At 54.4% G+C, this 22976-nt stretch overlaps 1 protein-coding gene across 2 annotated transcripts; it reads left to right on the forward strand.

Annotated features, from left to right (window-relative positions):
* The first annotated feature begins 5115 nt into the window (after window positions 1-5115).
* Window positions 5116-21725, forward strand: STRIP1 (striatin interacting protein 1). Of its 2 annotated transcripts, none has more exons than XM_045203360.2 (21): window positions 5116-5313; window positions 7613-7682; window positions 8341-8415; window positions 8840-8974; window positions 9108-9228; window positions 9453-9521; window positions 10421-10527; window positions 10618-10745; window positions 11551-11733; window positions 12098-12315; window positions 13298-13363; window positions 13488-13551; window positions 14851-14922; window positions 15401-15475; window positions 15684-15808; window positions 17009-17135; window positions 17356-17456; window positions 18257-18323; window positions 18845-18949; window positions 19512-19716; window positions 20800-21725. In XM_045203360.2, the coding sequence occupies exons 1-21, from the start codon at window positions 5134-5136 to the stop codon at window positions 21045-21047; spliced, it is 2541 nt and encodes an 846-aa protein (XP_045059295.2). In that variant the 5' UTR covers window positions 5116-5133; the 3' UTR covers window positions 21048-21725. The 2 variants fall into 2 exon arrangements, with proteins under 2 accessions (XP_045059295.2, XP_024426196.2); XM_024570428.3 differs by having other exon boundaries at window positions 15711-15808.
* The last annotated feature ends 1251 nt before the right edge of the window (window positions 21726-22976 follow it).

The raw sequence follows: 22976 nt of genomic DNA on the forward strand, positions 1-22976 counted from the left end.
AATAATAGTAATTTTTTATTTTTGTTTGCATTTGGTTTGGAATTGAAGTGCTCAAAAAAATGGAAATCAAATATATTAGGTGTATAAGTGTATTTGAAAATGTTTAAAGAAGTTTATTGGGTATTCAGAGTCTGCAACATTTGCTAGATTTATGAATAAAGATCTATAAGCTGAACTTTAAAAAGCATAGAGTAATATTTTTAATTTGTTGCCTGAATAAATTGAATAATTTTTTTAACTGAAATGACGTCTTCTCTGCCCACACAGCAGCCCTTCAAGGCGTTTTAAAACGTGCTCTAAAAAGAATTGTTCGGGATTGTGCTTGTCTGTGATCCCCGGCCTTTTCCCCTCACCCTGCTGTCCTGTGGCTGTGGTTCTCTACTCAACCAGCAGATGGCGCATCTTCTCACACTGGCCAACAAAGGATAATAAATCCACAATCCCTTGTCTGAACCCCTTGTGTTTTGAAATTGAGAATATTTCAGATTATTAGGAAATAGATGAATATTCAGTATATTAGATAATACCTATTAGGGGGATGTGGAGTAGCATTCAATATCAAATGTTAATACGCTCATATTTCTTCAGTAAGTTTATTGATATTTATAGAGAAAGGGATAAGTAACAACTATTAATAGCTTCCTATCCGTTCAGATCAGTTCAGGTTTTGAAGCCAAATAGTTTTTTGGCCAACCCAGGGAAATTTTTTTGATTTTTAAAATTTTTTTAAATTTCAAAGCCTTGTGGCTCTAGAATAATGAGTAACACGCAGCGTGATGTAACTGGTAACTGGCTTCGTTCTGTATATGCTTCACACAGTTAGCGTACTTGATCCTCACGGTAATCCCAGCAGACAGGCACCCTGTTAATCCCCATGTCACAGATGGGGATGTTGAGACTGGGGTGAAGTAACTCGCCCAAGGTACTCTGCTGCTAAGTTGGTGGAGATGGAATTTATTCCAGTCTGGCTCCAGGGTTCTGGTGTCGGAGTCGCATGTGGGGTTGGTTAAAAATGCAAATTCCTGCCCTGGCTGGTGTGGCTCAGTGGATTGAGTGCTGGTCTGAGAGTCCAAAGGTCGTTGGTTTGATTCCCAGTCGGGGCACACGCATTTCTCTCCTCCTCTTCCTCCCTTCCACTCTCTCTAAAAATAAATAAAATCTTTAGGTGCAAATTCCTGTGTTCTGTCCCAGACCCACTGGGAGAGAGAAACTCTCAGGCCCGTGAGGAAGTTGATAATCTCTAGTCACAGGGCGGTGGATAGGTAGAGCTAAGATTCGACCCCAAGTCTTTCCAGCTCCCTGTGGCCCTTCTCCTAAGTCACCTTGAGCCTCCCAGGGTCCTTTCAGGCAGTTTTCCCAGAGTTGCCATTTCTCAGCAAAGACTTTTAGCAGAAGAAACGGCACAGGCATGAAGACCCAAACTGTAGACGCCATGGCTTTCCTCGCACTTCTGAACGCAAGTCCTGGCAGCCAGGGAAGCTGCTTCCGGGGCCCGAGCCAGTCTGCAGTTCTCCCACAGCTGGGGCCCCCAGGCTCACTGAGGAGCAGTGGCCTGGCCGGTGTGCTCTGGGTTTGGTCAGTTTTCAGTCACAAAAATTCTCAAACATACTCACTGATTACACCATTTCAGTGCATAAACGCCACACCAAAAATGGTCCATTTTCCTCAATGATTCTCCTTTGTATTTCTGTCTGGGCACATTACTTCTGAAGAGTCACTCGACTTAGTTGGGAAGTCTATAAGGAGCTTGAACCGGATGAATAAGAGCAAGCTGCCTCCCCTGAGGTGCACCAGCTCTTCCCGCTTGCTTCCAAGGGAATTTGTCGACAGAGGGGATGGGTTTGTGTCAATGTTTTTCAAGCAAAGACTTTTATCTCATGTCTCCCGCTAAGATAGGATAAGGGAGGTACTGTCTTTCTCTGGCACTCATACAATGGGAACAAACCAGCACTTGGGCTTCTTCCTGTCTGCGCAGTGGGTTTGCTAATGCCTAGTGAACGAGGTCTTTTTTCTAATTTTCCTCTCAAAATCAAAAGTCATATGTAAATATAACTAAATAATATGAACAAGCTCTAACCCCTACCATTTTCCCCACAAATGTTCAATTGATTTTTTTTTAATTTAGAAAATTTTGTGGACAAGTACATGTAACAAAATTTGCCATCTGAAGCATTTTTAAGTATACAGCTCAGTGATACTGAATACATTCACATCGTTTTTTTTTTTTTTTAAGATTTTTAAAATGTATTTTGAGAGAGGGGAAAGGAGGGAGACAGGGAGAGAAACGTTGATGTTCGAGAGAAGCATTCATGGGTTGAGAGAAACATCAGTCAGTTTGGTCTCGCACGCCCCCAGCTGGGGATCTGGCCCGCAACCCAGGCACGAGCCCTTGACTGGGAATCAAGTGACGGCCTTTTGGTTCACAGGCCGGCTCTCGGGCCACTGAGCCACACCAGCTGGGGCTACTCTCCTGTTGTGTAACCATTACCACCATCCATTCTTAACTCTTTTTATCTGTAAAACTGAAGCCCTGTGCCCATTAAAAACCAACTCCCCTTTCCCCTCTCTCCGCCCCTGGCAACCACCATTTCACTTTCTGTCTTGAGTACCTCATATAAAGTGGAACCATATGTATTTGTCTTTTTGTGACTGGCTTATTTCACTCAGCATCATGTCCTCGAGGTTCACCCATGGTATAGCATATTGCAGAATCCCCTTCCTCTGTAAGGCTGAATAATACTCCACTGCATGTCTTCACCACATTCCCCTTATCCGTTCATCCATCGGTGGACACTCGAGCTGCTTTCTAGCTATATTGTGAATAATGCTGCCAAGAACACAGGTGTACAAATAACTCTTCGAACCCTGCTTTCATTTCTTCTGGGTATATGCTCGGAAGTGGAATTGCTGGATCACGTAGCAACTTTAACTTGGGTGCAGAACAGCCATACTGTGTTCCACAGCAGCTGCGCTGTTTTACATTCCCACCTGCAGTGCACAAGGGGGCCCCAGCTTCTCCACATCCTGTGGCCCCTTGTTTTCTGGTTTTCGGTAGTGGCCATCCCCACCAAAGGGCTATAAAGTGGCATCTCACTGTACTTGTGATTTGCGTTTCCCTAACGGTACTGATGCTGAGTGTCTTTGCATGTGCTTATTGGCCGTTTGTATGTCTTCTCTGGGCAAATGTCTATTCAGGTCCTTTGGCCATTTTTTAATATGGTTGTTCGGGTTTTTGTTGAGCTTTGGGCATTTTCCATATATTCTGGATATTAATCCCTTATCAGATATGGGATACGGAAATATTTCCTCCCGTTCGGTAGGTTGCCCTTTAATTCTGGATAGTGTCTTTTTGATGCACAAATTAAAAATTTTTTCATTTGTCTTTTTTGTTGGTCCCAGCTTAACACTATTGAAAATACCACTGCCTGAAACTTCAATAGACATGTATCTTTGTTTAAATCTTTGATTATTCCCTTAGGATCTATTACTAGAAGTGGAAGTACTGAACCAAAATCTTCCCTTTTCTGAATATAGCTGACATAGTATAGAGTCTTTAAAAGTCTAAACCGCCCCCCGTCCCCCACGTAATAGAGCTTGTGGTAGGTCAGTCTTAGACCTTGGCCAAACTATGGCCATTAAAACTAGATGTCAGTTGTGTGGGATTTGTTAACTTTATCTAAGAAGCCTCTTAGCACTGGCTCTTTTTCTGCAAATCCCTTAGTTTTTCCTATCAACTTGGTCCAGCCCAGCTTGGATGAAATGCTCATTTACCTTAAAACACCTACTGGGAGGGATTCTGGCAGGAATCACGCAACAGAGACTTTCTGAGAATTGGGCTGGGGGGTGGAGCAGCAAAGCGAGAGACAAAGATGGATAAGATGCCTTTAAGGGTTTCACAGCATAGTAACAGAATTATTGCGCATCACCTCTAAGCTAATTTCAGACTTGACATGTGCAAAACGGAAATCTTGATCTTCTCCCCAAATCGGTTTTTCTTTCTCCCAGATATCCCTATTTTTGTAAGAAATACAACCACACACCCAGTTTCTCAAGCCAAAAGTTTAGGACTCATTCTTCATTCCTCTCTAACCTGCTGGTAGGAGTCCAGCCTTTCAGCGAATCCTGTCAAATCAACCTGCACAATATAGAAATATATCAACCCCAATGCTCCATCCTGGCGCAAACCACCATCATTCCCGTCTGTATAACTTCCTAATCTGTCAACCTCCATCCTCTCTTGCATCTCTTCGATCTCTTCCCCCAAATCAGCCAAATTGGCCTTTTAAACATCAGACCATAACACCTCCCTGGTTAACACCTCCAGTGGCTTTCCATTGCACTTCGAATAAAATTCCAACTTCTTCCCACGCCTTCAAGGCCCGGCATTATCCGGCCTTCATCTGAAAGTGCTCCCCTGGCTCATTCAGTTCCTGCCACACTAACCTCAGGGCCTCCGCAGGGAACGGGTCCCCCTGCTCCGGCTGCTCTCTCTCATCCTCCTTTCAGAACACATTCAAGATCACACCCTCAAGCCTGCCTTCCCTGGGCAGCCTACCTCACATAGCCACGCTCTCCCCATCACCACTGCCTTTTGTTTCTTACCTGCACTTGTCTCTTAACACATATCCGTGCGCTCATTGTCTCTCCCACGGGCGGGCGCTACGTGATGCAACTGACCGAGCGTAGAGGACAAGTGTTTCTTAAATGAAGGATGAATGACTGTCACAACTGCAGTTGTTTTACTGATTTATCCATTTGTTTAGCATATCTTCTCCATTTGAAAGTAAACTCCTTGGAGACTGGGGATGTGTCCATTTTGTTCACTATGACAGACGCAAAGCCATGTTAAAGGAAGTTGGGGGACAACTAAAATGATCGAAGGGGCTAAGGGAGAGGTCTCACAGATAAAAGGTCATCTAAACTGGGACTGACTTGAAATAGGAAGCTAAGAAGACCGAAAAAAGTAAGACTTCAAGCAGAGGGAATCTCGCGAGGAGTTGGGCAGCCAAGATGGCTTCAGCACTTGCCGCCACACTTAATATGGCGACCGGGGAGCGTTCCCGGAAGAAATCTCGCGAGAGTTGCATCCCAGCCACTGTACAGGAATTGAGCCGGGGGTGTGGAAGAGCCAAGATGGAGCCGGCAGCCGGCGTCCCCGGCCCGCTGATCATGAACAACAAGCAGCCTCAGCCGCCGCCACCTCCGCCGCCCGCAACCGCGCAGCCGCCACCCGGGGCACCGCGGGCCGGCGCGGGTCTCCTGCCCGGGGGCAAAGCCCGAGAGTTCAACCGCAACCAGCGCAAAGACTCGGAGGTCAGAAGCTTCGGGGGGCGAGGCCAGCACCCGCGGGCGGTGTCTGGGGACCCGGGCCCCTGGCAGCTCTTGGGTTCACGCTGGGTTTTCCGGAGGGTTCGCTAGGGCTTGACAGGGCAGTTGTCATTTTAGGGCGAAAGGAGCAGGACGTAAGGCTGGCACTCCCGGGGCCAGGGGCGTGAAGCCGGGGTCCGCGTCCCGAGCTCCGCCGCCCGGGAGAACCTCCAGGAGCCAGGGGCTGTTCGTTTGCTCCTCCGAGAGCGGAGCTGTGGGCGCGCGCTCGGAGCCCCAGCCTCTGGGAAACCGCCCCCACCCCAGTTTTGGGGGTGAGGAGTCGGTGGCCCGCGTGCGCTCCAAGGGACCGGGCGGTAGACCCCGGGTCCTGAATCCTCTCTGCCTCTGGTCCCGTGGGTGCCGCAGCGCGGGGTGGCTGGCGTGTGCGGGCGGGGAAGGGCCCTGGAAGCCGGATGGAGGTAATTATCACCGATGGTACTAAGGCGCCAGGAGGTTGCCAGGAGAGTAGGAGGGAGGGAACCTTCCATCCGATCTGAGCCGGGGCAGGTTCAGGCCGCGGTGCGACAGTGCCTGGGGGTTGGTGTGCCTGCTGTGCTCGATGCTGAACTCTTGTGAAAGATCAGAAATACACATTTTAAACAGGAGTGAGGGCTCAGCGTGCCCTTCTCTCCTGCTAGTGGCTGTTCCTCCCCTTCCCGAGACGCTGGAGACTGGAGCTGACGAGTCGCCTCACCTTGAGTTAAAGAATTCCTCCCACTGCCTCCCATTGTGGAATTCATGAATGAAGATACTCACATCGCAGCGATTTAGGGCTTCTTAATCAGCACGTTCCCAGAGTACTTACTGTGGGGTCTCTCCTTCAGGAGACAGTTGGGAGGCTCATCAGTCAGACGCTTATTGATGAGAGGGAATTCCTCGCTGTCCAGGCATATGCCCCAGGTCCCATCGACGGGTGGTCGTACTGCCTTTAGATGGTTGATGTCAGGCTTTGGTTTTTGCTGGCAAGGGCAAACCTCTTGGTAAAACATGTCAAAACTTGGCAAGTCCAAAGCAGACATTCCTTGAGCTCTTAAGTGAATTATTCGAGAAAGGGAAGAAACCCACCTCTTAAGGAACCCTTTTGCAGGGAAGTTGTACATTTTCTTAAGTAGCTGTGAGTGGTCAAATAAATAACCTCTGATGCATTTAAAATTCTCTTTCTACCCTTTACTTCCTGGGTGTGCTCAGCACAAGGAAGGTCAGTTGGGGGCACATTTAAGCTGAGAGCCCTGTCTGAATGCATTTTCTTAGAGATAGTGAGGCTGTCTCAGCTCCCAGCTGAGATCAGCAGGCTGGGGGCCTGAGCGGGGCCTGGAGGACAGAGAGGTGAGAGCCCACTGTGCCCTCCCTCGGGGTGATTAGTGGTGACAACCTTCCAGGCAGATTTCTGTCATGCCATCCCGCAGATGGAACTGAAGTTGAGGACCTTGCGCTAGCGCGCACTCTGTTGCCTCTGAATGGGGAGTCGGGTTCCTTGTGCTGCTCAGTGTTTGTGGGGGTGCTGTGCTGTTTTGTGGGTGGTCTTTGTCTCCCCAGGTGGCTATAATCAAGCCTGAGGACTTGTCCTCCTTCTCCACTTCTCCCCTCCGAAAATAAGGCTTCCAAGATGATGTGTTCTCAGTGATCACCTGTCTGCAGCAATAAAAAGATTCTCTTTGTCCACATTCTCTCCCGTGCTGGGGAGGGGAGCCGTTCTGTTCAGCTGCTGCCTTCTCTGTCAGTTCTCAACGAAAGCTGAGAGAAAGGCAGGAAGACTGAGCGTGTCCATATTCATTCTGTCCTGAGCTCCTGGTAGCCCACTAGCCAGAAAGAAGGGAGGCTCTTGGAACCTTAGCACCACATGGAACGGTCATTCACTGCCCAGAGTGCATAGAGGCTTTGTGTTATTCACCCAGCAAGTATTTTTTTTTTAGTTTAAACCATCACTCACTCATTCATTCATGCCAAATAGTGTGCCGGGCATTGTGAAACCGTTGGTGAGCAAAATGGACTGAGTTCCCCCTCTGAAGGAACTTACGGTCTCCTGGAGAGGCAGACACTTCGCAGGTGCACGTGCCCCTGTGTAACTGTAAGTTAGGGTGGGTGCTCAGATCAGAGAGGCCTGCGCTAGCCCCGGAGACAATGTTGCGGCGAAGCAACATTTCTTCTCATTCTATCGGAGAAGTGGAGGCAGTGGTCCTTCACACAACAGTGTCTCTTTGGAATCTCGGCGACCTATCGGCTGTCTCTCTCCTTTTCTCAACAGGGCTATTCCGAGTCCCCAGACCTGGAGTTTGAGTACGCCGACACAGACAAGTGGGCCGCAGAGCTCTCGGGTAAAATGCCTGTACCTTCGCATTACTTGGGGGTGTTTTCTTCTTACTGGTCTTTAACAAAATTGAGAGTGAGTGCCATCTGGGAGCTCATTCCCTTGGTTAGTCTTGGTAACCGACGTGTGTAAAACATGACAGTTACTGGGCTCGGGCCTCATGCGTCCCATGACTCTGGCTGGTCCTTTCCTCTGATGAAGCGTCTCCGTGTGCGCAGCTCAGTCGGCTGTGCACAGAGATGCTCCTTGGCCACGTGCTGTCCCCGACAGTGGTCTTGCCTAGAGCAGCGGTCGTGCAGACTGCCCGCAAGTGTGCCTGTATCTGGGCATGCTTGCCACTCGTGTGTGACGTGGGGTTTGCTGAGCTGCTCCTCCAGCCCCGAAGCGCAGGTCCTCTTCAGGAGCAGGCTGCCACATGAGAGACACGTGTTCGAGATGGCAGCCAGCCTGTAGCGTGGCGTGGTGGGATCATGCGCCCCAGACCAGACATGCCCGCGTTTGTACCTGCCTGGCATTCTGGTGGTCAGCTGCCGGGGAAGCCAGCCTTCTGTCCGTCCTGTTCGCCAGGACACTGAGCCCCCTTAGTAGTTACAGAACAAAGTCTCTGCTGCATGCGGACCAGGTGTGGGATGTGCACTCGGAGCTGACGAGACTGTTCTTCACAGAGCTTTACAGCTACACGGAAGGGCCGGAGTTCCTGATGAACCGAAAGTGCTTTGAGGAGGACTTCCGGACCCACGGTGAGCAGCGCCCTGCGCTTCTTGGTTCCTCTCAGCCCGTGTCTTGAGGGCCGAGGGGCATCTCGTGCTATCTGAACACCCCAGTCGCCCTAGGGCGGCCTGCAAAGGCGGCTGAACCGTGATTGTTCCGGGCCAGGCATGACATTCAGGGTGGGCTTGCAAACACTGGTGGTGGCTTTTCAGAGTGTGAGTACTGGGGGGGAAGGGCACTTGATGTGATTAAACCTGCACCAAAAACAGATTCTTTCAGTCTGGAAATTCAAATTCATAAGGCGGCAGTGTGTCCTTACCCTTATGTAGAGAGTAACTGATCTTTCCGAGTTCTCTGGTCCCGGGGCAGTCCTGAATTTGGTGGGTGAACATGGTGTCAGGTCCATTGTGAGGGTTTTCGGGGCTCAAATGTCACTGTTCTCATGCCCTACAGTGACAGACAAGAAGTGGACTGAGCTGGACACCAACCAGCACCGTACCCATGCCATGAGGCTTCTGGATGGCCTGGAAGTCACTGCCAGGGAGAAGAGACTCAGGGTGGCCCGGGCCATTCTCTACGTTGCCCAAGGTACTGAGTGGGCCCCCAGGCCCCTGCCTTGCCTTTGGTTACGGGGCCAGCCAGATCCGGAAGGGGCCCCCTTCGGTGATGGGGGCCAGCCAGATCTGGGAAGGGCTGAGCGAGCTGTGCGCTGGGCCTGCAGGCACCTTCGGGGAGTGTGGCTCTGAGGCGGAAGTGCAGACCTGGATGCGCTACAACATCTTCCTGCTCCTGGAGGTGGGCACGTTCCCTGCTCTGGTGGAGCTTCTGAACATGGAAATAGAGTGAGTTCTCCCAAGGGGCGAGTAGGGGAGGGGGGCCAAGCTTACAGAACTGCCTAGTCTTTGAGGATCTGGTCCAGGGTGTGACTTCTTATTCCCTGGTCCAGTGGCATCTTGTGCCGTCTAAGCACAGGGCATGGTGGTGTGCTCCCCCCCTGGGGCAGCACTTGCCAGGGAAACCCTTCTGCTGCCTCTGGGGGAGGCGCTGACTCCAGTCTCTCCTGCAGCAACAGCGCCGCGTGTAGCAGTGCGGTGAGGAAGCCGGCCATCTCCCTGGCCGACAGCACGGACCTGAGGTGAGGCCGCGTCAGCCGCAGTGAGGGCAGCAGGGCCTGGGGGCGTCCTTGGGTGTCTGCGCTGTGTGTTATGTGCGTGTTCCTTCTCACACACTAACCCGCAGGCATGCTGGGCTGCGCGTGGGGTTAGTCAGCCCTGCTGAGGGCTCGCCTGGCATGTGCGGGGGGGCTCTGGGTTGAGTCTCCCAAAGGAAATCCCAGGTGGAGCCACCTGTGACAGAACCACAGTGCCGCCCCGAGCTCACTGTGGCATTCCGTATTGCACAAAGCGCCCGATGCGACCCTGTGGGCTCCCACCTTCTAGGGCACAGCCTGACCGCCGTCTGTGTAGGGTTAGTCCTGACCGCTCATGACGCTTCGTGGCTGCGCAGGAAGGAATAGCAGCTGTTCAAGAGCAAGCTCACCTTCCCCTCCTTGTGAGGATTAGGGTCTGTCTCTTCTTGTGCACTTAGAAGTTTTCAGACTGGGCGTTGGTGGTGCCCCCACTGTAGACAGGGTCCCCCGGCATCGCCCTGCGCACTCCTGACTCTCACTCACCGGGGTACCCACACCTCGTTCTCACTTCCACGCTGCTCTGCTTTGGCAGATCCAACCCCCCACTTCCACAGCTCACTCCCCCCTCTGTGTTTTCATTGCGGGAAGCTCAGGGCAGCAAGTGCTTTTGGCCACTCTGGTTCACAGCCATTTGCCAAGCGCCTGCTTTGAATAAGCACTTTGCTGGACACTGGAGACACAGAACAGGTCTGGTCCAGCCCTGGCAACGTGGGGCTCTCAGTTTCCTGGATGTCGCAGCCCTCCCCCGTCAGCTAGCCTTCCTGCCCCAGCTTCCTCGTCAGCTGGGGTGTGAGGAAGCTGGGGTGCTCCCTTGACCCCCCACCCTCCTGGTTTTCTTGTCCCAGGGTCCTGCTCAACATCATGTACCTGATTGTGGAGGCCGTTCACCAGGAGTGCGAGGGGGACACGGCCGAGTGGAAGATGATGCGGCAGACCTTCAGGGCTGAGCTAGGTGCGACCCTGGGTCCTGGTCGCTGAGGCTGGGGGGCTTGGGAGAGGCCTGTCCCTGCCTGCGGCCCTGACGCCTTCGTGTCGTCCCCAGGTTCCCCGCTGTACAACCACGAGCCGTTCGCCATCATGCTCTTTGGGATGGTGACCAAATTTTGCAGTGGCCACGCCCCTCACTTCCCCATGAAGAAGGTTCTCTTGCTGCTTTGGAAGACAGTGCTGGTGAGCACCTCCTTGAAGAGGAGCGCAGGTGCCAGGGGGCAGGGCAGGTGTGGGGCTTGGACTGCCGCTGCCCTGGGGCTTGCCCTCCCTCCCTTCAGAAGGGGCTGGCCCTGTGGAGCCCGGGCTGGGGGGTCATGCCCTCTTCAAAGTGGCCTGCTCGTTTTATCTTGGCCACACATCCTGTCGGCTCCTCCCAGAGCCTTCCTGAAGCCAGAGAGGAAAGCTGAGTTGCTCAGAAACAGTGAAAGTAAGTGACCTGAAATTGCCGGCACTGCTGGCTTCTAGGGTGATGTTTCAATGACGGGATTTTTTTAATTGGAATAGCCTGCAACGGACAGTTGACCCATGAACCACACGGATTTAAGCTGCGCGGGTCCGTGCAGGTGAAACCCACTTTCAGGAATCGACTGTTTTCGGTTCGCGGCTTCAAATCCCTGTAGGTGGAGGGCTGACTTCAGCTCTGCGTGGGGTGTTGGCACCCCATCCCCTGCACTGTTGCGGGGTCGACTGAATTGGTAGTCTGACTCGAAAGTCTGGCGTGTGCAGCTTCTGAAGCGTACAGTCTCACTGGCTTTCCATGGAGCTTGAAGGGTTAGGCTTTTCAGTCTGCCTTGTTTTTATTAACCTGAAGAGCATGTCGCACGCATAGAGCTCAGCCAGCCCCTGTTGCTCCTCTCCCTTTCCGATGTCACTGAACTCCCCTGGGAGTGCAGGGAGTCCCTTGTTCAGAGGTTGTGAGGTTCTGTGGAGATGTGGGTCCAGGTGCTCTCAAGCCCGACGCAGCCCTGCTCCCCATCTGACGCAGTGCACGCTGGGCGGCTTTGAGGAGCTGCAGAGCATGAAGGCGGAGAAGCGCACCCTCCTGGGCCTGCCCCCACTGCCTGAGGACAGCATCAAAGTGGTCCGCAGCATGAGGGCCGCCTCTCCGCCGGCCTCTGCCTCCGACCTGATCGAGCAGCAGCAGAAACGGGGCCGGCGGGAGCACAAGGTGAGGGCGACAGAGGGCCCTGCCGCTCCCGAGGGTTCTCCAGGTGCACACACGGTGGCATGGTCCCTGGACCAGCGTGGTGGGCAGTTGTCTCTGAACAGCTGGTCAGAATGAAGGCCTCCAGGCAGGAACACTGCGTCCCCAGTCCAGGGGCCCAGTTTTTAGTGGGCAATTGGGACGTGGTATTTTTAAGGGACTAGGACAGGAAATGGCATGTCATTTGGGCCCAATCTTGACTTCCTGTTTCCCACTGCCCTTGGCTCTCCACCTCCCACCTTTCTGTGCCCCAGCCTCGCCAGCTTCCTTGTCCCTCTGTAGGGACTCAGTTGGTGCTGGTTGTCTGCTCTCCCCTCCCCGTATCCAGGCTCTGATAAAGCAGGACAACTTGGATGCCTTCAACGAGCGGGACCCCTACAAGGCCGACGACTCCCGAGAAGAGGAGGAGGAGAATGATGATGACAACAGTCTGGAGGGGGAGACGTTCCCCCTTGAGCGCGACGAGGTGATGCCTCCCCCACTGCAGCACCCCCAGACCGACAGGCTTACCTGCCCAAAGGGTCTCCCATGGGCACCCAAGGTCAGGTGAGTCTGAGACCCTCGGAACGCTCTTGACTCCTGAAACCAGAGCCCGCACACCCTCCGGCCTGGCACCTGGCCTGAGTCACCACGTGAGGTCCCCTGCCGGGACAGGCTGACCTTGGCTCTTGGGTGAGGTTCTCTTACAGGACCCTGTGCTGGTCCAGGGGTCTTGGGCACTGGCCCTGCTGGCTTTGCACAAAGAGGCCCTGTGTGCTCCTGAGTCCGTAACAAGAGCTAACTTTTGGTTAGACACGGGAGCTGGGGAAGGGGGATGGAGAAAATGAAAACTGGGTCAGTCAAGTGAACTCATCTCCATACGCCCAGGGGTCGTATATGGTTACAATAAAAATTCTGGGTTAAGGAAGATGTCCTTTAGAACCATAATTAAGATATCTGAGACACACGTGCGTGAGTCCATGGATGGGAAGGTCCCTGGATATATAGAAATGCTATCGGTTTAAAAAGGCACCAACTTAAGAAATAGGTAAACATGTGAGAGGATAGAAGGTCGGTTTCCTACTGCAGGTAAAGCCCCAGCTTCCAGGGGCCTGTGATGGGAACGCACAGCAGAGCGTCAGGTAAGGCAGGTGTGCTGCTGGTTTGGGACGGGGCCTGTGACTTGTGAGAAAACCAGTAGCTTGCAGCTCTCACTGTTGTGAAAATTTTAAATATTTGAGGAGTTCTATTGACACAGTTATTAATATCTGAATAAAGTATGCTTTTAATTTGATGCACCCTTTCATTTTGCAAGTAAACTAATTACATATAATTTCAGATTATAGATTCAACAACATTATGAAGGACGTTAAAATAGACTGATGGTTTCAGTTCTTTTTTTTCTTTTTCTTTTTTTTTTCCCATAAAGAAAAACTGTTGTGGGAGATTTCTCTCTTCCAGCTTCACAGTTCCGGGACGTTCGGTAGTTTGTTAGCCAGGGCCCCCCTGGAGCACCGCGCAGTGCAAACCCTGCTCTTTTCCTTGGCAGGGAGAAGGACATCGAGATGTTCCTCGAGTGCAGCCGCAGCAAATTCATCGGCTACACGCTGGGCAGGTGAGTGTGACCTGAGTTCCCTTTGAGGAGAGGTGATGAGAAATTCACTCTCTTGGCCTTTGGTGTTTGGGGACCCAGGTGGATAGATGTCCGGGCTTAACACAGGGCCTTCTTTATTCTCCAGCGACACCAACACGGTGGTGGGGCTGCCCAGGCCGATCCACGAGAGCATCCGGACTCTGAAACAGGTAAGTGGCTTTGGGTGAGCTTTTGGCTTAGGTTGGTCCCCAGTGAGGAAAGTGAGCCCCGTCTGCTGGGAGGGGCCGTTTCACTTTCATCGTCTCCTCCTAGAGGCGCCTGGGCCAGAGTGACGGGTAGCCTGCGGCTGTGCCTTTTGACCGCTCTTCTTTGTGGATCTGTCTTGTTTTAGCTGAGCTTCTGTTGGGGGCTTACTGGTGGCTCGTTCAAGATTGTATTGCCTGCTCTGGCTGCTGTGTCTCAGTGGATTGTGCGCCAGCCTGTGACCCAAAAGTCACAGGTTTGATTCCCAGTCAGGGCGCATGCCTGGGTTTGCCGGCCAGGTCCCCAGTTGAGGGGCGTTTGAGAGGCAATTGATGGATGCTTCTCTCCCTCTCTTTCTCCTTCCCTTCCTGTCTCTCTAAAAGAAAATAAATGAATCTTTTTTAAAAAAAAGATTATATCGAGAGTTGTTGGAGTTTTAAGGGGCCCATTAAATATCCTCCCCCTTCTCTTGCTCAAGTTCTAAGGTGATTGAGATAGAGGAGTAGGATTGCGCTCCAGCTTTATTGCTGACGGAGCGATTGGATGAGGAGGCAAAGCACACAGCAGCAGCGGGGGCCGGACCCCTAACTTCCCCAGCGAGGCAGCTCACCCAGCCGGGCCCAGGCGGTGCTGGAGCGCTGCCGAACCTGGGGCAGGAGCAGGAGAGGGCAGCGGCTTTGCCGTTGTTGCTAAAGAGAAAGAGTCTCGACCAGGAATGTCCTGTTCCTCCTCCCACACTCACCAGTCAGCAGGGAGGGGACGTGAGGGGCAGGAAGGGACCCAGGTGTTGAGCACACGCATGGTCCTCCACATGGGAGGGAACTTCAAGGGTGGGGAAGAGATGTCTCTCCTTGCAGCGTATCTGGAGTATAAATGTTTATGTTTTTGAAACATGTTTCTAAAGTTTTTAGTACTAAGTGGGCCCATAGAGTTGAGCTTTTTGAGTACCTGGGTACTTGATTCTGAGTACTTGATTCTGCTTTTAATAGTTTTTCTGTCATAGTTGCCACCTGAAAGCCCCTTTCTCTCCTTTAATTTGATTTTTTCTAATCTTTTGTGTGCTTTTGCCCTGGTTTTAAAGGCAAGTGCTCACTTAGAAAGACGGTTTGGGTTTGGGATGTTAGTTAGAGATTGTTGTGGAGCTGTAGCCCTCGGAGACGACTGAGTCGGAGGAAGATGGCCTTGGGTGGGGGCCTTGGCCAGGGAGGGGGCGGGCTAGCCAGGGCCTGAGGCTCGGCCCTCAGCGCCCTCTCCCTTCTCTCCAGCACAAGTACACGTCGATCGCGGAGGTCCAGGCGCAGATGGAGGAGGAGTACCTTCGCTCTCCTCTCTCAGGGGTGAGTTGGGAGCCTTCCTCAGCCAGCAGGATCCCCAACTCTTCCCAATCTCAGTGCTGAGCCTAGCCTGTGAAGCTGCCTTGGTCCCTGCCCTCAGAAAGTCCCCGGTCTCGCTCCCGTGGCCGGGGCAGGGGTGGGGGGTGACCTGTGTCTAGTGCAGGGGTGAAGAATGCAGACTCTGAGCCAGTCACCGCCTTTGAATCCTGGCTCTGCTGCTCATTGAGTGACAGCCCAGCAGGAGGCGGGCTCTCTCTGCTCCAGTTCCCTCACTTGTGAAACGGGCACAGTTACAGTGCCGTCTTCACGGAGTGGCAGTGAGGGCTGACTGAGCTGTGGCCGGTGCCTGGCACGTCCCACTGTCAACTGCCACCGTCACTGCTGACAGTGCTACTTGCAGATTCCCCTCCAGCCAGCGAGTAAGCTGGCTCAGGAGACCGTGGTCGGACTGGGGTTTGTGTGTGTGCCACTGTGTTGAAAGGGAGAAGAGGAAGTCGAGCAAGTCCCCGCAGAAACCTTGTACCAAGGCCTGCTCCCTAGCCTGCCTCAGTACATGGTGAGTGCCCTTTCAGAGGGCTCCGGCCCTGGGCCCCTTGGCGGCCAGCAGTCGGCACCTGCCATGGGATCGCCCTCCCGGCTACACTGGACTTGGGAGTGTGTCTTTCAGCCCCTCCCCCCGCTGTCTGAGCCCCTCTGGGAGGACTGTTTCCCCTTGGGGAGGACCGCCTCTCCACTTCATCCTGCACCTGGGCGCTCTCGGGCAGGCTGTCTCAGGGTCTCCTCCTGCCCAGATTGCGCTGCTGAAGATCCTGCTGGCTGCAGCTCCCACCTCAAAGGCCAAAACAGACTCGATCAACATCCTAGCGGACGTCCTGCCCGAGGAGATGCCGTGAGTGCTGTGGCGCCCGTGAAGGGCGCAGGTTGGGGCAGCAGAACAGGGAGGTGTTTGCATTCGGTCCCAGTGTTTGCTGGGTTGCTTTCTTTTCTGGGCTCAACTTCTCTGTAGGTTAAGTTGAGGGTATTCCTGGCTCAGCAGCAAAAATAAGTACCAGATTAAGTGTTTAGTTTTACTGGTTCGGGGGAAGGCTCAGTCCAGCTGGCCTGGACTCTAGCGTGGACCCTGCCACTAGATGAATGCCTAGTGGCACTGGGGAGAGCCATTGCCTCCTCTGCAAAGTGAGTCAGACTGCGTCCCACATTCCCAAGACCCTCCCTTGAAAGCTGTGTGACTGGGACATCCAGAATGAGTAGGTTCGGTGTCTGGACGATTTGCCAGCCAGCAGCTGACCCTCAGCTGGGTAGGGGTTCCCTCCTGTTCCCCAGTGGGCTGGCACGCAGGACATTTGTGAATCTCAGGGTGATGGTGGAATCCTCAGGGGCTCCTCCTCCCTGGGCCACAGACTGCACCTCCAATACGAGAGCACAAGCCAAGAACATGTTCTCCTTTGAGAGGGACCTGGCCTTGACCTGGTGCCCTGCCTGGCTGCTGACACCACCCAGCTCCCTGGTGGCTGGGCTCCTTGTGGGTGGTGTGAGAGCCAGGTGAGGGCTGAGGCAGGACTTGGCTAGTACCGAAGGGGGTGTCACAGAACACTGGGCCATCGTGATGGCCCTTGGGCAGGGGGTTCCACCGTCAAACATTGTGTCTCTTCTCATAACGATGTACACTTAGAAGTCCTAGATTCAGCAACTGATTTAAATGTCTAGTCACTATGTCACACACCTAAAACTAATATAATATTGTATGTCAAGTGTAGTTGAAAAATAAGTTTTAAAAACAGAAAGAAACTGACTTAACTCAGTGCTTCATAAGTTTATATGACCCCAGAACCCATCTTCCCCATAACATGAAACGTCTCAGTGTAGAGGTATTCCACGGAACACGCTGGAGGAGGACAGCTTCTATGGTGGCAAAAGCTTAGGGGAGACCTTGAAAAAGGTTCATTGCTGGAGGAAAAGCAGGGAAATAGGCCAAAAATGTGATTGGGGCATCCCAAGGAAGAGAAACATCGCGCTCAGCTGTGGCGGTAGGAGGCGGGTGGGAGGGCGCCGCCACGCTGCTGACTCACCCGGGTACCTGTGCTTCCAGCACCACAGTGCTGCAGAGCATGAAGCTGGGCGTGGACGTGAACCGCCACAAAGAGGTCATTGTTAAGGCTATTTCCGCTGTCCTGCTGCTGCTGCTGAAGCACTTTAAGTTGAACCACGTTTACCAGGTACCTGCAAGGCCTGCCTTCCCTCCTTCCTACCTTCTGCACCAGGGTCTTGGGCGGTGCTGCTCCTCCAGCCCTGAAGAGTGGAGACCTTGGCCATCAGACACCCTTAAGCTCTGTGTGAATGTTCTAAGATGCAGTCTTCCAACCAAGGCCTTTGTCACCTGAGGAAAGACGGTGAGGTCCCAAGGGGCCATGCTTACTTTTTTCCTATTGGTTTCAGTTTGAATACATGGCCCAGCACCTGGTGTTCGCCAACTGCATCCCTTTGATTCTAAAGTTCTTCAATCAAAACATCATGTCCTACATCACCGCCAAGAACAGGTGATGAGGCCCAGGGATCAGGAGGGGTGGGTGTGGCCAGTCGGCAGGGCTCCTAGCTGGCCTCTGCCACTGAGCCCGCTCAGCACCCACAAGCCAGTGCTCTCCCGGGCGTCAGGACATAAAGATGGATGAGACATGGTCCCTCCCTGTGAAATCTGAGTCCAGCTCTCCAGCTAGTCTAGTGACCGGTGACTCAGTCTGTGCCTGGGTGGGGAGGGTCTCATCCTGGGCTCCAGGGCTGCCCTCACTGTCCTTTTGTGCCCTTTTTTTGGCGGGGGTGGGGAGAGGCCAGCCAGGCTGCCTGTTCTCTCTGGGAGCTCGGCCAGCCACATACACTGTCACGCCCTGTCTGCTGACTTTAACCCCCACCCCTTTCGCCTGGTGCTAGCCATAGGCCGTACTCGACAGTGCCTGCGTGTCAGTGCGGTGCGCCGTAGTGTGAGCCGTCAGCTAGACACCGTCTCCCACAGGGTCTTGGCCTAAATTCAGTGCCTTCAGAAGTCTCCCCCGCTCGCCCGTCCTCCAGCCCCTGGGCCCCAGATTTGCTGCTGCTGGGAAAGCAGGGTCTCCACCCTGTGTAAGATTACAAGCTGGTCTCTGGCCAGAAGGGCCTTACAAGTCCCCTTGGAGCAGGTATTTCCTCATCTTAGAGCTGGGGGAACCAGGGCGGTGCAGACAGGGTAGAGACCTGCTTCCATTCCAGCAAGTGAGGGGGAGAGCTGGGGCCAGCCCCGTCACAGCTGCTGCCCAGACCCCAGCCTTGGCTCACGGGGGCGCCTGCCCTCTCTTGCCCTCCGCAGCATTTCTGTCCTGGATTACCCTCACTGCGTGGTGCATGAGTTGCCGGAGCTGACTGCCGAGAGTCTGGTGAGTGGCAAGGCTCACCCCTAGCGTACCTTCTGTGTGCGGGTCGGTGGTGGGGAGCCTGCCTCCCCCACACTGGGATAGGTGCAGCACTGGCGAGTGCCTGGCTCTTAAAGCACTGAATTGCATGCAAGGGCACAGAGATCTGGATTTGGGAATTAGTTTTTCTCGGGAGCAGCTCTTCAGGGGCTGATGACCCAGAGCTCACTGGGCCCAATTGCTTCTCTCTCCCTGAACTGCAGCTCTGTGGGGCCACAGCTCTGAGGGAGCCTGATGTCCCGGGTTGTGGGGGCCAAGGCCCCGGCCCCCGATATCATGCTGTTTCCTGCAGGAAAATTTCAGGGAGCTCCCCCCTGCCCCCTGCCAGGCCCTGGGCTGGAGTTCCCCCTGGGCTGAGGAGAGGAGTGCGTTCCCGGCACAGGCCAGACAAGCCCACAGTTGGGAGATGGTACACGTGAGGGCCCTGGAGGCTGCTGAGCCCCAGCCACTGTGAGCATCGTGGTTGTCTTGGGTTTCCCCCACAGGAAGCAGGTGACAATAACCAGTTTTGCTGGAGGAACCTCTTTTCTTGTATAAACCTCCTTCGGATCTTGAACAAGCTGACCAAGTGGAAGCATTCCAGGACGATGGTGAGTCACCGCAGTCAGCGGGCCTGAACCTGGAGCTCCTAGCTGAGTGCTGCGCCCTGTACTGTCCCTTGAACATGGGAGCAGGGGTTCCCCAGGGTGGGCTTGCTGCGGCTACATCCTTCCCTCCTAACTTCCCTGCAGCCACATCCTTGCGTTTTAAGGGCTGACTCATGCGCTGAATCATTCACACTTGCAGAAGGGGTTTCTCCCTGACCAGGGTTCTGGGGGTCTCCCTTAACCCTGAGTGTGTGGGTGCTTTGGGGTAGGAGGTCCATGAATCCTCTGAAATTGTAGGTATGTGCATAAAGCAGTATTTCTGAAGGAATTCCTAGCTTTTTTCATATTCCAAAAAGACTCATAATGAAGGTGGCCAGCGATCCTGGTTTGCCTAGGACTCTGGGGGTTTTAGCAGTGGAATTCCCAGGTCCCAAGAAATACCTCAGTCTGGGGGGAACTGGTATGGCTGGCCCTCCTGCCCATGGCCCCAGAAGGGGTGAGCAGCCAGGTGGTGAGGCAGGCATCCGTTCCGCCCTCCACTGGGCCCGCCCTGTGCCCCTTCCAGATGCTGGTGGTGTTCAAGTCCGCCCCCATCCTGAAGCGGGCGCTGAAGGTGAAGCAGGCCATGATGCAGCTCTACGTGCTGAAGCTGCTCAAGGTGCAGACCAAGTACCTGGGGCGGCAGTGGCGCAAGAGCAACATGAAGACCATGTCTGCCATTTACCAGAAGGTTCGGCACCGGCTCAATGACGACTGGGCCTATGGCAACGGTGAGGCCCTGCATGAGTCGGCGGGGCCCAGGGCAGGGGCACCTTCCTGCTCTGCTCCCGGTGCCCTCTGAGGGATCGGACGGGAGTGCCAGGAAGGACTTTGAGGGTCTGGTCAGCCCCCATTCCTCTGTGCCTCCCTCGAAGTCATTCCTTTTCCAGAAGTTGTTGCAGGCTCTCTTGTCTTTTCTCTCCCCCTGCAACTGCCTCGGTTGTGGCCACAAATCCTTTAGGCTCCTGATGGCTTCTCACCTCCAGGGCCTTTCCCTCCATCAGTGCCTCAAACTGTGCTCCAGGGATCTTTCCAAAATGCAGATCTGGTGGCACCTGCCTGAGTCTGGGCCTTCATTAACCTCTGGTTGCCCTTAGAATTAGAGCCAAACACCTGAGCACGCCACCTGAGGTGCACCCCTCATCCCTCCCTGTCTTCCTCTGTGATCTGGCCCAGCCTCTGTTCGGCGCCGCCTGTTCCAGCCAGGGCTCTGGGCACACGGAGCACGCGGTCCGTGCACAGCAGCCTGTGTTGTCCCCACTTCTGTCCACTCTCCCAGCAGTGTGCCCCCCATCTGTCCCATATCTGCGTGTGGTGTTCCCTCCCTTCTGGGCAGCCCCTCGGCCTCCTAGGCAGAGTGTGTTCTTCCTGTTGTCCCCTCACCATGCTGCCATCACAGTCCCTGGCCCAGCACACCATGGCCATGTGACTGCGTCCCCAGGGCCCTGTGACTTTGTACCTAGTCAGAGAATGGAGAGAAGGGGCTCTCGAGGGGACCTGCAGGCTCCTCCCCTGACCCCAGAGCACCAGGGAGAAGGTGACTGTCAGAGAAGCGTTGCTGCCTGTGTCTGTCCTCACGGCGTCCGCACGGACAGTAGTGTGGCCCCTGTCCCGCAGAGCTGGCTTTCTCCGTTCACCTGACCCTCTTTAGTGTGCGTCCTATAGGGAAGAAGTCTGGTTGGCGTCCCTGAGGATGGGGCTTGGAGGCTGACAATCAGCATTTCAAGCTGGAGTGGCCTGGCCCCTCACCTGCAGGGACACGGGGGTGCTGACCCAAGGGCCTGGCTCTGACCTCTCTTCCTGCTCTGCCCCAGATCTGGACGCCCGGCCGTGGGACTTCCAGGCAGAGGAGTGTGCCCTCCGTGCCAACATTGAACGCTTCAATGCCCGGCGCTATGACCGGGCCCACAACAACCCCGACTTCCTGCCTGTGGACAACTGCCTGCAGAGTGTCCTGGGCCAGCGGGTGGACCTCCCTGAGGACTTCCAGATGAACTATGACCTCTGGCTGGAAAGGGAAGTCTTCTCCAAGCCCATTTCTTGGGAGGAGCTGCTGCAGTGAGTCTCCTGGTCAGGGGACTGAAGAGGAAAGGTGATGTCCAGGTGCCCAGGGCCCGGCCTCGGTCACTGCAGTGCACCCTTCCGCCTCCAGGTGGCAGCGCAGCCCCACTGCTCCTCCCCGGACAGCACCAGCTGGGCCGCTGGTTGATGCCCAGCGTCCTTCCTGGGAGTAGCCATCTCTCTTTGGCATCCTCTCTCTTCACTCCCCCTCCCTCCTTTCTTGGACATGGTTAGTTGCAGCTCATTTCTCATTCAGCCCAAGGCTGGGAAAAGCTGGGATGGGCTGGGAACCCATTACACCCGAGAATTTCGGGGTCACACTGATTCTTCTTGAGACCTGCAAATCCTTGGCTGGTCAGCTTGCCAAGGAGGAGGGCTTAGGATCAGGGCTAGGAGGTCGGAGTCCTGGTTCTGTGTTGGGGTTTGTGATGTCATTCTAGCCTCCTGCCGAGTGTCCTCCAGCAGCTATAGTGGGGCTCCTGCAGCTCGCTGGCGCTTTGGTTTTGGACGGGGCTGGGGTAGGAAGAGAAGCGTCCCTTCACCAGAGGCACTGTGTTTCCTCTTGGTTTGCAAGGGCCTGTAAATATCTATACATACGTCTGCGTGTATTCTCTTGCGCTGTCTGGGGGTTTTTAATGTGTTTGTGTATTCTGTTTACATTAAAAGGAAGCAAAAACAATCCCAGTGGCCTTGTCTGCAGAAAATAGGGCTCCTGCATATCTTCTCCAGGTCTGGAAAGTGGGTTTTCTTACCAGCATTGATAGGTCCCCCACTTGTCTTCTGCCAAGCTGCCCGCCTTTTGCTTCTGGGGCGGGGGAGGGCTCCCCTCCAAAGTGTCTGGGACACTTTGCAGCTCTGGGACTTGGTGTGTGAGTTTTGGTCTCCACAGGGTCTTGACTCATAAAGGAATTGTGTTCTGGAGGAACCTGCCCTGCGTTGGTTCTTTGGTTCAGCGCCTGTCCTGCCTGGGTCCTGCTGAGCCCAGGCTCCAGGTGGGGCTCTGGGACAGGCCGTGATGTGCCCAGGTGGCAGGGAGCAGCAGGGCAGCAGCCAGCAGCACACTCCTGACCTAAGTCACGCAGCCTCTGAGACGGATGTCCCTGGGGTGACTGGTTGGTGTTTTGCCCCAAAGTAAGTTGCACAGGATGTGGGGGTTTGACACAACTCATGTGTGCGTGACGGGCTCTCTGCCATCTTTTGCCAGGGCCTACAGGGAGCTGGTGCTGTGAGGATTTGGCTTCTGAGATGGAATTGCCCATTCTTACCCGCTGGCAGTCTGGTCACTCAGCCTGCCTGCTGGGGGCTTTGCTCTACGTTTCTGATTGCCCCACCCCTCTCAAGCTTCCCTTCACCAGAGGGGCCGATTTTCCTGGTGGCGTGCAGTGGTCTGTAAACACCTACCTAAGTCTGTGCAGACTGTGAGGGCTGTGAGGGCCGCAGAGCCGGGCGGGGTCCAGGCCCCAGGCCCCCCGACAGGGCATGAGCCTTAGCACAGCCAGAGTATGCCTGTGGCAGGTTGGCCCTGTGAACCCAGTGACCACCCATCTCTGTGGCTTCGTGTCCCATCCTGGTCGTGAGCTGGGCGGGGCCCAGTGCTTTTGCTGTCACTTTGAGGTCGAGAACTGCCTTGTTAGTCAACAATTACCACGTACTGGGTGTCACGCAGGCACAGTGTCAGTACTGGTGCTTCCTAAGCCCATTGTCCACGCAGCGGCCAGCAGCTGGCAGCTGCTGCCATAAGTGCTTTGCGTGTAAAGTCTTCCTGTTTGAAGTAGCCCTGCCAGGTGGTATTACTGCAGGGCCTGTCTGCAGACGAGAATCGGGCACAGGAAGGGCGAAGGGCCTGCCTGAGGTCGCGATGTAACGAGAGCCAGCCCGGGTACAGGCCCCGGTCTCTGCCTGCAGCGTGTGTGCGCCCCGCTCCCCCACC

The sequence above is a fragment of the Desmodus rotundus genome, chromosome 12, assembly GCF_022682495.2.
Source record: "Desmodus rotundus isolate HL8 chromosome 12, HLdesRot8A.1, whole genome shotgun sequence".
NCBI classification, from domain to species: Eukaryota; Metazoa; Chordata; class Mammalia; order Chiroptera; family Phyllostomidae; genus Desmodus; species Desmodus rotundus.